Raw genomic sequence first — 15602 nt, 5'->3', positions numbered from 1 at the left:
CATGGGCGACTGGTGCCTCCTAATACTGTGGGGGCACCAGCAGTCGACTGCCAACCAGGGGGGTCCCACAGTGGCTGATAGCCAACTGGGGGCAGAGGTTCCCCCAGCAGCCTATTGCCATTGCCAGTGAAAGTGCCAGCGGCAAAATCAGAAGTGTCACCAGCGCTTCTCTCAGGGGGCACAGCCAATCTCAGGGGGTGCAGATGCATCCCCTATGCATCACCAATGCAACAAGCTTTAGTTTAAAGCTCCCTGCTGCCATTTTTTAGCATGGGGACTCTGATACACATGACGCTGGAGTCTGCTGGAGTGCGGTAATTACCACTCTCCAGCAGACGTGATTAATCGAGCCTGCTCCAGTGAGTTGGAGCAGCCTCCCCGAACGTGTATAGGAGCCCTGAAGTACTGGTCTGTGCTTACTCTGTGTCTGAGCTGATTGTGAAATAAGCCAGCTGGGACCAGGTTAATGGGCTCATATTCCTCACCCCTGTCCCCCAGCTCCCATAAACAGTAGGGTGATCTGCAGTCAAGGTTCTTGTTCACTTTGTTGTGAAGATGCTATGAGAGAAACATTTGGCAACCATCACCATATACATTGCAGTACATGCAATAATAAATAAGGACCTACTAAATTTGTGGTTTTGCAGATTTTGCAGAAACTGCGAAATCTTAGATTGTCCACAAAATCAACAGAAAACATTTAATAAAATGCTGGCTGTCCTATGGGAGCCAACAGTCCTCACTGCCAGGAGGGGAAGGCACAAGCTGTGTGAGGGACAGAGAAAAGACCCTGGTACTGGCAACCAGGGACAACCTAATCAGCGACCTAACGATCAAAGAGAAGCTGGGTGACAGCGACCACGAGCTGATCACTTTCACCATCTGCCAAAAAGCTGGCAAGTCAGTCAGCAGTACAAAGGTCCTCAACTTCAGGAGGGCTGACTTTGACAAGCTCAGGAGACTTGTCAGTGAGGCCCTAAAGGACCATGGCCCCAAGGGGAAGGGAGTCATAGATTTCATAGACATTAGAGCTGGAAGGGACCTCGGAAGATCATTGAGTCCAGTGCCCTGCCCAAGGGGCAGGAAGTCAGCTGGGGTCATAGGATCCTGGCAAGATAAGCATCCAGATTTCTCTTGAACACGTTCAATGTAGGTGTATGAACCACCTTCGGTGGCAGTCTATTCCAGACCTTGGGGGCTTGGAGAGTGAAGATGTTCTTCCTTATGTCCAGCCTGAAATGGTCTTGCTGGAGTTTGTAATCATTCGACCTTGTCATCTCTTGGGGCACTGTAGTGAAAAATCATTCCCCCAGATCCTGGTGAACACCCCTGATAAACTTATAGGTGGCCCATCAGATCACCCCTAAGCCTGCACTTTTCCAGGCTAAAGAGTCCCATAGCCCTCAGCCTCTCATCATAAGGTCTGCTTTCCTGACCTCTGATTGTCCGCGTGGCTCTTCTCTGGACTCTCTCAAGCTTCTCCACATCCTTTTTGAACTGTGGAGCCCAAAACTGGACACAGTACTCCAGCTGTGGCCTCACCAAGGCTGAGTACAACTGGAGAATAACATCCTGGGATTTGCTTGAGAAGCATCTATGGATGCAAGCCAGGGTTTTGTTTGCTTTACTGGCCTCAGCATCACATTGAAGGCTCATATTCATCTTGTGGTCAATCATGACCCCCAAGTCACTTTCATCTGTAGTGCTAACCAGCGTAGTACTGCCGAGCCCATAAGGATGCTGCAGGTTTTTCTTCCCAAGGTGGAGAACCTTGCATTTTTCAGTGTTAAACACCATCAGGTTCTCGTCTGCCCATTTCTTGAGCCTGTCAAGGTCAGCCTGGATCTCCCTCCTGTCCTCAGGTGTAGATGCTTTACCCCAGAGTTTGGTATCATTGACAAACTTGGCCAGTCCACTTCTGACTCCAATGTCCACTTCATTAATAAAGATGTTGAACAATATAGTCCCAATGACCTAGACAGGTTACAAGAGTGGGCAGATGAGAATAGGATGGGATTCAACACAGACAAGTGCAAAGTGATGCACGTGAGGAGGAACAACTGGCTCCATACTTACAGGTTGGGGAACTCCCCTCTTGTCAGCACAGAGGCGGAAAAGGATCTTGGAGTCATCATTGACTCCAAGATGAACATGGGCCGGCAGTGTGGGGAGGCAGTCAGGAAAGCCAACCATACCTTGTCATGCATCCACAGATGCATCTCGAGCAAGTCCAAAGAGGTGATCCTCCCCCTCTATGCAGCACCGGTCAGGCCACAGTTGGAGTACTGTGTCCAGTTCCGGGCGCCGCACTTCAAGAGGGATGTGGACAGCATGGAGAGGGTCCAGAGGAGGGCCACTCGCATGATCAGGGGACAGCAGGGCAGGCCCTATGAGGAGAGGCTAAGGGACCTGAACCTGTTCAGCCTCCGTAAGAGAAGGCTGAGGGGGGATCTAGTGGCCTGTTATAAACTAGTCAGGGGGGATCAACAGGCATTGGGGGAGTCCCTGTTCCCCTGAGCACTGCCAGGAGTGACCAGGAATAATGGTCACAAGCTGGCAGAGGGTAGATTTAGGCTAGATATCAGGAGGCACTACTTCACGGTCAGGGTGGCTAGGATCTGGAACCAACTTCCAAGAGAAGTGGTGCAGGCTCCTACCCTGGGGGTTTTTAAGAGGAGGTTAGATGAACACCTTGCTGGGGTCGTGTGACCCCAGTAATCTTTCCTGCCATGGCAGGGAGTCGGACTAGATGATCTACTCAGGTCCCTTCTGACCCTAGAAACTATGAAACTATAAGGACAGAGCCTTGGAGGAGCCCACTGGTCACAGGGCACCATGACGATTGACTTCTGTCAACCACCACTCTCTGGGTCTGACCATGGAGCCAATTCCCCAGCCAGCGAATTGTTGTGGACCTAAGTTCACAGTTAGCCAGTTTTGCCAAGAGGTGATCATGGGATACCAGATCAAAGGCTTTTTTAAAGTCAAGATATGTGATGTCAATCTCCTCTCCCTTGTCCAGGTGATAGGTCACCTGGTCGTAAAAGGAAATGAGATTGGACAAGCAAAACCTACCCGCAACAAACCCGTGCTGTCTGTCCCTCAGGATGTTGCCGTCAGCCAGTCTGTTGAATATGGCCTGTTTAATAATCTTTTCTAAGACCTTCCCCAGGATAGAGGTTAGGCTGATGAGCCTGCAGATGCCAGATCCACTTTCCTCCCTTTCTTGAATATAGGCACCACATTGGCCTTCTTCCAATCTTTGGGCTCTTCACCTGAGCACCAGGAGTACTCAAAGATCTGTGCCAGAGGCTGGGCTATGATGCTAGCCAGATCCTTGAGTACCCTGAGGTGTAGACTGTCAGGGCCAGCTGACTTGGAGGTGTCCAGCCTCTCAAGGTGTTACTTCACAAAGTCAGCATTGATGGAGGGCAGAGAATCTCACGATCACCTCTTGACAAAACTAGCTAACTAGGGCCTTGGCTTCACCACAATCTGCTGGCTGGGGAATTGGCTCTGCGGTAGGACCCGGACAGTGGTGGTTGACGGAAGTCAATCATTGTGGTGCCCTGTGACCAGTGGGGTCCCTCAAGGCTCTCCTCCTAGGGCCTATTTTGTTCAACATCTTCATTAATAATGTGGACATTGGAGTCAGAAGCGGACTGGCCATGTTTGCCGATGATACCAAACTCTGGGGTAAAGCATCCAAACTTGAGGACAGGGGGGCAATCCAGGCTGACCTTGACAGGCTCAGGAAATGCGTGGATGAGAACCTGATGGTGTTTAACACTGAAAAATGCAAGGTTCTCCACCTTGGGAGGAAAAACCTGCAGCATGTTTATAGGCTCAGGAGTGCTACGTTGGCTAGCATTACAGATGAGAGGGACTTGGGGGTCAGGATGAACATCCTGGGTCCACAAGATGAACATGACCCTTCAATGTGATGCTGCGGCTAGTAAAGTGAGCAAAACCCTGGCTTGCATCCATGGATGCTTCTCAAGCAAATCCCAGGATGTCATTCTCCCATTGTATTTGGCCTTCGTGAGGCTGCAGCTGGAACAGTGCGTCCAGTTTTGGGCTCCACAATTCATAAGGATGTGGAGAAGTTTGAGAAAGCCCAGAGAAGAGCCACACGCCTGATCAGAGGTCAGGAAAACAGATCTTATGATGAGAGGCTGAGGGCCTCTTTAGCCTGGAAAAGCACAGGCTCAGGGGTGATCTGATGGCCACTTATAAGTTTATCAGGGGTGACCACCAGGATCTGGGGGAACGTTTGTTCACCACAGAGCCCCAAGGGATGACAAGGTTGAACAGTTATAAACTCCTGCAAGACCGTTTCAGGCTGGACATAACGAAGAACTTCTTCATTCTCCAAGCCCCCAAGGTATGGAATAAACTGCTGCCGGAGTTGGTTCAAGCACCTACATTGAACATGTTCAAGAGAAATATGGATGCTTATCTTGCTGGGATCCTATGACCCCAGCTGACTTCCTGCCCCTTGGGCAGGGGGCTGGACTCAGTGATCTTCCGAGGTCCCTTCCAGCCCTAACGTCCATGAAATCTATGAAATTTGAACAAAAAGTACTCACTGCAGATGCACAAGGAAGTCTGACAAGAGCAGGGAGCATGAGGCTACATTTCTGCAAGTGTGTGCACCCTGCAGATTGGTGGAGGGAGCATACAAATGGGTACTTCTGGCTGTGAAAAGGGGCAGCTGAAAGAGGACCACAGTTCACAGGAGTAAGAGATGCTAGAGATCTTCCACACCAACAGTATCCAACAGATCACTGCGAGGGAAGCAATTGGGCCCTTGGGGCAAGATGATCAGAGGGCCACTGACAGGGCCTGGGACATGCCGCACTGGAGAATTGCTGCAGGACAGCCAGGAGGAGGCAGAATCGATGGACACAGGAGCCAGGACTGTGAATCTTAAAGGGATAGTGCCTTTTTTTTTAGTTTACCTATTCTTTTTTTTTTCTTTCTGTTCATGGGAATGGGGTCACTCACTCAAGGAGCTGAGAAGGCCACAAGAAGGAAAGATCTTCTCATTGTGAAGGCAAGTTGATCCTGGCCTGGCCCTAAAGAGTCAGGGCAGGGTAGAAACGCCAGGAAAATTGATTTTGAGTGGACTGACCCCAAACTGGGGAGGAATTGGTTTAATTTGATTGTCTCAGGAGTACTTGAAAGACTGAAGTAATGTGATTGGCTCAGAAACTGGGTGAAACTGATTTTCAAGGATTTTTTTTTTTTGGAATAATTAATGGATTTTGTTGTGGATGATTTAATTTGATAAACTCAAGGATCTGGGATGAACTGATTCTACTAGATTGCCTCCTGGACTCCTAATAAACCTACTAGGATAGATTAGCCCAGGGGCCAAAATGAATTGATGTAAGGTGGATGCCTCATGGCCTCTGAAGGGGCTTAGTAAACTGAAGTGCCTGGAAGTCTGCAAGGAATTGGTTTAGGAATGAATTCAGAAATCCTAAATGAAGGGGCCTAGGTCCTAAAATTTATTCAGTGAACTATGACTATTGGCCAGTGACATCCCTAGCGAACACGAGATCCAGACCCTGATGTGTGTCCTGGATATGGTTAGGGTGGGGTTTAAGGAGACGAGGAGCCCCACGAAGAGAGCCTATCCAGGGGACCCAGAAGTTGCTGTCTAGCTTCTGTCCAACTCCCAAGGTTTCAAACAAAGAAACTCTTGCATCAAGTATGGCAGGTGAGAGAAAGACGTCAGAGATCGGAAGTGACCAGATCATCTGGTTTTTCCCCACAGCTCACCCCATAAAGCGCCATGTAGGCAGGGACCACAGCCTTATAGCACCAGCAGCTGACAAGCTGGCAGGGTGACATGAAGGACAGCAGACAAGCTGTCAGCTGCCCCCTCATCCCTCCTCTACCTGCCAGGGCCTCTCCACCAATCAGTGCTGAGGGGCAGAGTGGCATGAAGGGCAGCCAGCAATCAACATGATGGCTTCTGCCTTGTCCCTCCTCTCCCCCTGGGCCTCTCTGCCAATCAATTCCCAGGGGCATGGCTTATCCACCAATCAGCACCAAGGGATGGGGCTGCTGTGAAATGCCCATAAAATCAGCTCTGTGCACTGCAAGCAGGTTGCGTAAAACCCTTCGTCTTTCTGTGATCTAAGTAGGTCCCTAATAGTAAAAGGACTCAGTTTGAACTATAGTAACTTGGATATTTAAGTTAATTGCATTCAGTAAACTTGGCTTGCAGCCATGTGGTGCCTTATGTGCAACTCCACAAGCACATGGAGATTCCTGGAAGCTTCCTAGTGTCAAAATCATCCCCCCTACAACTATGGGTTGTGGATCATTTAGCAACCTGATACTGGCCAGCCCCAAAATACACAATGGAGAGTCATCCAGAGGGCTTGAGAGCAGGATAGGACAGGATAGGGAAAGTGTGGGAATGAAGAAATACTTAGAAGTTAGAGAGGAAAGCACTTGACTGCCTAAATGAGCAGAGAGCTATTAGAATGGGTGAATGTTGAAATCTGGAGTGAATGAAGGTAGGAAAATAAGTTATATGAAAGAGGTAGATGCATAGTGGTTAAAGGAGACAAGAGTTAATGAACCCTGGCTGGGAGGAAGTCAGACTGGGGTGGGAGAGAAAACAAAGGTGTGTCTGACTCTTGGCCCTTTTTGTCATGAATGTGTCCCTGCTCTTTGCAAGTGCTCTCCAGTTTGCTAACAACAAAGAACAAAATCTGCTCCCCCTTTCTTCCCTCAAAAATAGTGTGGAATCAGCAAGACAGCTGCTTAACTTCACTATTCAGTTACCTGCCCTGTGTGTTTATGTGGACTGCATGTCTTTGGGCAGAGACTTTCTCTTCATAGCTAATTGTCAAGTGCCCAATGCACTGGACTATTTTATAAAAATATTAAATAATAAATTCCTACAAGTCATCCTACCACTCTTGCTTTATTCAGAGAAATTGAGCTGTGTTACCTAATCTGTCAGATATCTGAACTATAGAGATTACCCTAAAGAAGTCACACAACTTGACCAGATCCCACAGGGATGCAATGGCTTATATGTAGGAGGAATTTTTGCAAAATAGGGTAAAGAATTTAGGATAACTGTTGAGTGTTTCAACACATTAATCACTTTGACTGACATAAATTGGTACTTAAATATAAAAAAGGATTCATATCTTGCACAGAACACAGAAAAATTGGAGGAAAAACAAGAAGAATCTGTCATATACTTGTGTTACTGTTCTATGACAGATGGTATGTGTAATATGCTCCATGAGAAATATTACTTATCACTGTCTTAAATAACTTGGTCAGAATGTTATTTGCCTTTAAATGCAATTTCCATTACAATTATTCCTCTTATGTTTTTATAATGCTGTATGTTTGGATACTACTGTACTCTGTGCTTTGGCATCTTAAATTCAGCTTATCTCACTGGATTCCTGAGAAGAGAGTTTTACAAAAAGACTCCCTGTTTTTCACGCACATGTCAAAGAAATAGATATCTGAGAAACACCTAGAATACCTAGGCTTGATTCAAGTTGGTAAGTAGTGACTTTGCACGGGAACTTGCCTGGAATTTATTGAGTGCATTTCATGGGAATCTTCCTTGTCCTTCTCAGTACTGCAACATTTGTCACATCTCACATTTTTAATCCATATAAGGGAGATGAAAGGTAGAATAATCACTAGAAATAAGAAACTGAAAATGGAGCACTGAACCACTCAGAGAGAAAATCTAGTTACATATTCTTCAGGCCATGAACTGATCATAACCTCAATGTTTATTAGTCTCTTCCTCCCGCCCACATTACATTAAGCGTATGGCAGGGTGTACGAAATGTCCGTGCATCTCAAATCCAGCGAATCTGAAACCAGTATAAGCAATGGCGACACGTAGGGAGTCTGAGCTCGGCGATGCACCCCCTGCAAAAAGCGCTGCCGGTGGTGCCTGGGGTTGGCCAGAAGATCTAGGCCAAGCTTGGCCCCTGCATCGCTTGAGCTGTCAGGGACCGGGGAGAACCCCAGCTCCCAGACCAGTAATGACAGCCCGGCACAGCGCGGGGCCCGGCAGGGAGGAGCGGCGCGGACTACAACTCCCAGCAGCCCCGGGCGCGGGAAGGGCGGTGCCTGGAGCCCAGCGGGCGGGAGGCCGCTGTCTGCTCTGTCCGGCCGCGACGCCTGTGCCGCGGCCCTCGGAGGGGGTTCGGCTGTGTCTAGCGGCGAGGCGGCTTTGCCATGGCTCTCCCCTCCGCGCCCTTGAGAGTCTGCATCGTGGGCTCCGGGAACTGGTGAGTGCCGCGGAGTGGCTTTACCTTCCCGCGGTGCCCGCGCCCCGCCCGGGAGATGAGCCCGGCTGCGGGCGGCAGCTCTGGAGCCGCTGTCACCGCTGGCAGGGCAGTCCCCCGTGGACATGGCCTCTGCCTCCCCAAGGTCCTGAGGGCAGAGCCCTGGTCCCCCCTCCCGTGCCCCTTCGCAGCCGAGCTGAGTGGGTTTCAAAGGCTGCTGGTCAGCAAAGGGAGGTGGGGGGGGGGAAGTACCTGCAACATGCGTAGAGAAGGGTGCGTAGGGGTTGGTACTGAAAGTTCACTTGATACCCAATCGGACAGGGGGCCGCATCAATCCTTGGGGGTCTCTGGTGATGGGAATCCTAGGGGCAACAGGTGCATGGTTGTAGCCATGTTGGTCTCGGAATATAGACAGGCAATTTCATGGTTTCATAGACATTAGGGGCTGGAAGGGACCTCACAGATCATGGGGTCTGGCCCCCCTGCCCTAGGGCAGGAAAGACTGCTGGGGTCAACCCAGCAAGATGGGTGTTAGGATTGCCAGGGTGGTTTCTTTGGGGAGATGTAATTATCTTTTATTAGACCAACAAAACAGTTGGGTAACAGTTCTTTCCAAGCATTCAGGAGAAGGGCGTGTGCTGCTTCAGGGATGTCTTTGGTAGCTGCCTTGGGCTGAGACACAAAGAAATGCAAACCTCTAGAATGCTTGGTTCAGAGATGGCCCAACTAAGTAAAAAAAATCTTTGCAAGCTTTCAGGCTGAAGGAAAATTAAAGATGGTAAAAGTCCCCATAGGTAGAAGAAAACTACTTTGCACAGAGGACACTTCAGAGAGCTCCAGTTGCCTGCAAAGGGACGAGATCTGTGCACGCTGTCACGCATGGTTCTGTGACAGAGAAACCACAACTGTTTGTTTCAAAACAGCCAAGGCAGGAGGAGGGCCCCTTCCAGTCCCAGTTTTGAAGCTTTGCTCAAGCCCAGCTGTTTTCAAGCAACTGAAACTTGGAACCAGCTGTGTAGGCTGGCCTGTGCAAGACCTGTCCCACAGAGGTTTTGCATATCTTTGCTTTTCCAAAAAGCATGATTTCCCCCTTCCTGTGCTTAGGAATTCTTGTGAGAAATTGTGGGCGTGTGGTGGTTGGTCTGTAGAGTCCGTTTGTTCCAGCATACTGGCGTCTGCTGTATTTAATTTGGATGTGCTTTTATTTGTCTTATTTTCATTCAATATTATTAAATTATATTTAATCTTATATTTTTCAAGAGGGGTAAAGTGTAGCAGCAGTGTCCAATCATGTAGGAAGAATAAAATGTTTAGCACAACAGGCCTGATCCACTCCACAACTCCAGGTCCTCATCAGAAATATTCCACTGAAGTCAGTGGGAAAACAAACTGAAGAATCAGCACTCTCCTTTGTTCTCTTCGGTCTGTTAAACTTTTTGATACAAAAGTTACAATAGGATATTTTTAACCTGGTGTTTGTGATAGGACTGCTACAATCAGCGCTGACATCAGCTGGCAGAAACATTAAAGACACTGAACACTTCTTTTTCAGTCAGTCATTGCTGACTCTGTTGTCTGAAGGATTTTAATTTTTAAAGAACGCAGTGTCTAAACTTGTGAAACACACAGATCTCTTTTATATAGTGTGTGCATGCACATTGTCTATCAAGATAGCTGACAGAGACGTTTCAGGACACTGCACAATATATCATTAACCTCTTACTGCCCAAAAATGAGAGGTAAGGACGGATGAACTTCAGTTTCCCATATGTTGTGGAGCATAGAAAGTATAATATGCAAGCTTTTATTGCCAGAGCTATTGGCTTGTGAAGAGACTTTTGACAAATGACTAACAGCCTTGCTCTTTTTTTTCCGTTGAAGGCAATGGAAGTTTTACTATTAACTTTTATAGGAGTAGAATCATACCTTTGAACATTCTCTGTTTTGGTTTCCCACTCTATTATTATCCCCATTGTAATTGCCCATCTGTAAAAAAAAAAAAACAAAAAAACAAAAAACAAAACAAAACGAACAAACCTCCTCCTCCACTCCTCAGTGGAAAGGAAAGGTACCAATAAAGTACAAATCGTTATAAAATCTGTCTTCGTGGTTGGTCATTTAATGGCCTTTAAAAACTAGGTGCTGCCAGGGATGGCTTATAGCTAACTTCAGAATACAGTTGCATAATTTTAAATATATCATTAGGATAATAAATAATATCTCTAACTTTTGAAAACTCCAAAATTTCTCGTTGAGTTCAGTCATTCAGTTAGGAGGAGACAAGGGACTCTTCTGTTTCTATTTGACAAATTGTACTTTAGAGTCCTGGTCAATTTAACCTTAACTTCCTATTATTTTTTTTCCTTTTAGCTTGTCAGTATTGTAATTATGCAAAGTGTGTATACAACTTAGACTTACTGAAGCTACAGCTGTCTAGTGTGATACTAGTATGCATCAAAGTAAAAGGCTTTGTTGAGATTATCCATTAGCTACAGCCATGTGGGGATAACTTTAATTGTTGTTGTGGTTGTCTCATTTGGACCAGCTCAGCCCACAGCAAATGTGCATACATGTACATACCTGGCAGATATTTGGAGGGCAAAAATCTCAGATGTACTACACTTTGAGAAGAAAAGATGACAAAGAAGCCACATTTTTTTAAGTCACTGATAGTTTGGTTCAATACTGTCCATGGTGACATAAACTATCTATAAAGAAATGGAAGAAAAACAGTGAATTTTAAAAAGTTATAATCTAGCAAATGACTTGGTCGACAACTTTTTATTAAATGCTTCTCTCATTATGAGTGCTTTTATCATTCAAACTTTTCCTTCTTTTCACAGGATCCCCCGAGAGATCCTGATTAATACCCTGATTCAGGAAAGCATTTCCCAAATCGGGACAGTATTAAATCAATACAATTTAAGTACAAGCTTAATTTTCATATTAAAGTTTGTATGTGAGTGACACCCTTGGGCCTAAGACCTAATTCTGGAAATGCTTGTGCTCATGAACAGTGAACTAGGAAAGTGCATATGTCTGCACCCTGAGGGTCGTAGTTGGGATGTTTTACTCCTTGTGCTTTGTGTGTTATCCTAAGGTCTGTATTACAGGGATACTAGGGTATACGAGGCAATTAGTTTAGATGTATAAGTAGGTGAACTCGGTGGGACTTTGTTAAACATGTGCACACTATCTGGGGAACTGTCAGGGTGTGGTTTGATTCTGTTCAAAATTATGAACTCTGTGCCAAATTGCAAACTGCACTCTGACTGTAAGACTGGTCTTTTCCTTCCCCCTGTCTTTTACCCTCCATCTGGGACTAAAGCCTCTAATAATTAGCTCTCACAGGCCTAATTATGGTCCTGTCAAGCTATCTGCTGTCAAGGGAGGCTGTAGTCAGGGTAGAGGTCACCTTGGCTGCAAGGCAGCCTGGCAGGAGTCTGTGAACATCTGCTGGAAGCTGGTCAAGCAGCCAACAAGAGAGGGAATGCCACAGAAAGCAGTCTTAGGTTATCTTCTGCTCTTTGGGCTGATGGGCACATGCCTGCAGCAAGACTTTAATGAGAGGAGTAAACCTGAATGTAGACAGAACCCTGGGACTCCCAGGGAAAGGTGAACTAAAGTAAAGGGCCTTTCAGATAGAAAAGTAATGTTACCAAGGGTCTGCAACTTGTTGTGCTTGAGTCTTTTAAGTAAAAACTTGGCAGAAATTCTGTTTATTCACACCTGTCATGTGCCTCTCAGCTTACTTCATGTTTTGGGGTGGAAAGGGTGTGCTCGACAGCAGTGATAACCTGAGGAGTAAGGACTAGACCCAGGTAGAGGGGAGCAGACAATTGGACTGCTAACTCCAGTTCTTCAGGGTTGTCTGGCACAGGCTCTTTGGTCCAGGAACGTACCTGGAGATTCCTTAGTAAAAGGGTCATGCCTAGACTTGGTTTAGACTCCAAAGGACCCAAGCAGTGCTCCTTACAAAGGCAGGCTGGGTAAACCCAGGCTAGTAGAAACAACAACTTAGAATTGCTGATGTAAGTCCTATGCCATTGAAAAATAATCATTCCAAACCAGGTCTTGTTGAGGAGTGTTGAGTTGTCAATGTGGAGGTCACTTTGGCCTCCTGACAGGGGTCTGTGAACACCTGATGGAAATTAAGAAGTGTCACTTGACAGAGGGACTGGAAAGGTTACACAAAAGGGCAGGAGCTCTGAGCCATTTGCTCTTTGGCTATCTTCAGCATTGCAGGCTGAATGGAAGATGCCTGCAACAGGAGCCCATTGAGGCAGGGGGAAACCCTCCCTTCCTGAATGCAGATGGACCTCTGAGGCTCCCAGGGGAAAGCTGAGATATGAAATAAGGTCATTGTATTTTGGAAGTTTAGGGATTTTCTTTTTCAGTGGTCTTTATCAACTTAATATTTTGACTTCGTGAGTAAAAGCAATGTTGTGTTTAAACTTCTTGACCAAAGGCTACTTGCTCACATCACACTTCCTGAAGAATTATGCACTGGACCAGAAGGCTTGCTCTTGCTTGGATTCTGGGGAGTTTGTGTTAAGGTTATGGTGGGAGTCTGCGGACTTGGGGCAAGCAGTGGCACTGTTTGCCCAGCTAGTTAAGTGTTCTGTATCAGGACTGAAGGACAGTGCCTAGATTCAGTTTAGAGGCTCACAAGGTGTCCTCTGAGAAGTTTGGTGAGGGGCGGTCAGTCTGACTTTTGTGTCACATGCAGGACTGGGTTTAAAGGGTTTGATCATGCAGCTTTGATGCACGTGATCACATAGATAATGACATTCAAATGTTTTACTAGATTTGTATGGGGTTATGAATATTGCCATACTGTAGCGCCATATGTATGGCCATGCTTTGCTGTGGCATTCCCTAGCATGGCACGGAGGTTATGTACACATGCCCTGCGTTACCTTTGTATACATGTGCATTTGATAGAATACAAATGGCTCCCTTCCACTTTAATACCTGAAAATTAAAGCCCTGCTCTTGTGTCCCTGTGTCTGTCAAAATGAGGTGAAGGGAGGGCAGTGCAGCCATGAAGCATGGGGGAAAGGAGAGAAAAGTGGACTTCTCGGTGGGCTTTAGGTATAAGTAATATTAAGCATTTTGAATGGGTCTGTGGTATCCTAATTGGTCAGACCTCTGCACCTGTAGGGAGTGCTGTTCTCTGGAATTAAAATACCTTGTTTTTTTTTATTACAGGACTAGTATTAACTGTTACCTGGAAGAAATAGTTATGTTGTACGAGGGACTTTTGTCTCTGTGGGCTTTCCTATGCAACTGAGCCAACTGCAGGCACACAATATTACAAACTAGACTTGTGCTGCAGAAGACCTGCCTTACTAGAAATAAATTGGCAGGCAGAGGAATTCTCTTGTCTTGTGATGTACCATGAGCACTTTGCAAGCCAAACCAGGACTCTCAGGGCAGGGATTTGACTTCTGATGGCACATTGTCAGTTTTAGGACATGGAGGAGTATGCAGCCTTGTTTGTTTGATAAGTGGTGGTGGGGAGTGGAATCTCACTCCGTTTATGTACTTAGAATTCAGTGTCAGTCTCATGACCTTCCCTAATTCACTTCTCATTCAGTTCCTATAAAGTAAAATTAGCAGGGAAGCAGAGAATCCAGATCTCAAAAGTCTTCCTAAACACAGAAAATCAAAGATGTCTGTGTTCTTCATGCATATTGTATTCAATGAAGAAAAAAGGGAAAGCTCAAACCCCAAACTAGTAAGTGATAATGAAATGTGCTATCTAAATAATACATGCTACAAAAATTGCAAACCCTTGGCTGGTGTGCAGTTAAAAAAAATCCATATGCAAAATAAGGCTGCTTTAGGATGAGTCTAGTCTTTCTCTGTCAAATCCATGTGCAAAATATTGGTGACAATTAACAATACTTTTTTTTCCCCGATGTATACGTCCTTCCAAATATTTCAGAGTATGTCTAAGTAGTGCACACATTTGGAAGATGTTAAATATCCTTCTTCTGTTGCAGAGTCAAGAAAACTGAGATAGAGATTGGCTAGGAAAATGGCCTACACTCCCTTGGTGAGCTGGTAACAGGCAAATAATCCAGGTTACCAGTTTTATATTCAGGCCACTAGCTCATGTACCCTTCTTTGTCTTAATCTAGCTTTTAAGAATCAATAATTGGTTTAGGACAGAGATCAGCACCATCCTGCCTGCAGGCTGGATCTGGCCCATAAAGCCATTGGATCCAGCCTGCAGTACCACATGGGTTGGCTTCTGCAGGTTTCTGCTCTGGAGCTAGGCAGTAAGGAGCTGCGTCACGGCCAGGCTGTGCCCATGTTGCTACTGTTTGCACCACAGCCAGGGAATGGGGCAGTGCAGGTTCTAGACTGTGGGGAACTGGAAACTAAGGGAAGTGGTGGGGGGTGCAGCTCCTACCTGCCTGGCCCCAGCATGGGTGCAGGCAACATCCCCTGCTACTGACACAATGCCAAAGCCACCGGCCCTGTGTTGAACCAGAGCCAAGTTGTTCCCATCTGTGGCTTGTTAAACGTTGCCAGCTACTGGTTTAGGACAGTAGCTTGTGTCATGCTTTCCAGGATGGAGTAGGCAGGTAGCATAGCATTTGGAATCAGGGTTTTTTTTTGTTTTGTTTTGTTTTTGGGGGGGGGGTCTTTTCTCTTTTTGCTAAACACATTTGTTGCCTTTCTGTTGCCTCCTGGACTTGTAGTGCATGAAACGCTACTGTAAAATTAAATGTTGCATTCCAAAGTACTTTGCAGCCTTCTAATATATAATATTTTTATTATTTGATTGTATAAGAACTGTTAGTGTATAGTCAAAACCTTTACATACTAGTGTATTATAAGTATGTCCAGCAGTACTTATAAAGTGACCACCAGACATGAAATGCCTACACTCGTGGCTACATTAAAAGCTCTTAGTGTATATCTGATGGAACTCATTACAAATATTATGTTTGTAATAAACAGTGGCTGTTAGGACGGTGAGCTACATCAGTGAATTTAAAACAGTATCTCGTCTCATAATAATGCGGATTTCCCTCGCCAACTGCTGGGGTTAGGTTCCTGAAAGTTCCCATGGTTAGCAAAACTGTGGCTGGCAAGACAAAAGGCTTATGGGAAAAATGGCAGGTGGTGGCATGATGCGCGGCCACGGAAAACCATGGTTACTCAAATCTGTATACCGTGGTAGCCAAAATGCTTTCCAGAATATTAACCGTGGATACTCAAAACCATGGTTGGCAAGGGAAAACCTGTACTCTGCTTTCTAAAACACACAGGCTTTTATTTTTATTTCTTGCATGC

General features: G+C 46.1%; 1 protein-coding gene across 1 annotated transcript in view; it reads left to right on the top strand.

Annotated features, from left to right (window-relative positions):
• The first annotated feature begins 8134 nt into the window (after positions 1-8134).
• GPD1L (glycerol-3-phosphate dehydrogenase 1 like) overlaps positions 8135-15602 on the top strand; it is a 35028-nt gene continuing 27560 nt past the window's right edge. The window contains exon 1 of the mRNA XM_090046460.1: positions 8135-8294. Coding sequence (XP_089902586.1) covers positions 8242-8294 — 53 coding nt within the window. The 5' untranslated portion in view covers positions 8135-8241. The remainder of the gene's footprint in view (positions 8295-15602) is intronic.

This window comes from Crocodylus siamensis, chromosome 5, assembly GCF_052110815.1.
Source record: "Crocodylus siamensis isolate JL-2025a chromosome 5, ASM5211081v1, whole genome shotgun sequence".
NCBI classification, from domain to species: Eukaryota; Metazoa; Chordata; order Crocodylia; family Crocodylidae; genus Crocodylus; species Crocodylus siamensis.
This window is presented reverse-complemented; position numbering and strand designations above follow the sequence as displayed.